This window comes from Vairimorpha ceranae, assembly GCF_000988165.1.
Source record: "Vairimorpha ceranae strain PA08 1199 chromosome Unknown NODE_187, whole genome shotgun sequence".
Classification (NCBI taxonomy): domain Eukaryota; kingdom Fungi; phylum Microsporidia; family Nosematidae; genus Vairimorpha; species Vairimorpha ceranae.
Genome location: NW_020169482.1, coordinates 4,039 through 4,832, shown reverse-complemented (window position 1 = coordinate 4,832; position 794 = coordinate 4,039). Strand labels below are relative to the sequence as shown.

The 794-nt window shown below is 23.6% G+C and overlaps 1 protein-coding gene across 1 annotated transcript; it reads left to right on the top strand.

The window, feature by feature from the left end:
- Window positions 1–626, top strand: AAJ76_1870004830 (hypothetical protein; the record flags this gene model as incomplete). Its single annotated transcript, XM_024474327.1, has 1 exon — window positions 1–626. A coding segment is annotated over one exon (626 nt), but the record flags the coding sequence as incomplete, so codon positions are not given.
- Window positions 627–794: the final 168 nt, after the last annotated feature.

The window sequence follows — 794 nt, the reverse complement described above, 5'->3', positions numbered from 1 at the left end:
AAAATGATAATAACGAAAAAGATAAAGAGACAAAACCAAAAACTAACAAAGTATCTAATATACAAACAAACGGCGATGAAATTGCATCTAAGTCTAAAAGAAAAAGAAAAACTTATAAAACAATTTTAAAAAATCAATTTACAGCTAACGAGCGCGAACTTTATAAAAAATACAAGAATTCTGAAAAGAAGTTTAGAATGTTTTTTAAGCTTACAATTAAAAATCAAATACCGCAATTTATTAAGAAACTTGAAATATCCAATCTTTCTGATGACTTGAAACAAAAATCAATTTTTGCTCTAAAAAATCTTTTAAGTTTTTTAAAAACTATATCTGAAATTTATATTAATACAAAGAAAAAGAAAAATAAGAAAGAATTTTTAAATTTATTAAATCTAGCATTTAATCAATTTAGCGGGTATGCAGGCGTGTCTCAAAAACTTTTAACTTTTAAATCGATTTGTAAAAGTATACATAAGGTTGGTGTTGGATTTTGTCGTATGTCTTGTTGTGATTTTTATGAAGTTAACAGGTTACTATCTAGTATGCACCGCAGATTCAGTTTTTTATACATAAGACTATTAAAATTGAAAAATAGTATTGAGAAAAAGATTAATCAACAATAAAATCTTTAAAAAGTTGTTTATATAATGTTATATGATGGTTTGATCATTGCGTTTACTTTTTAATAATTCATTTATTTTTTTGTAATAAAATTGGCTAGTAAAAAGCATTTTTTCATACCTAAAACATACATAATGCCTATATGCATAAACCTTACCTTTGTAATATTA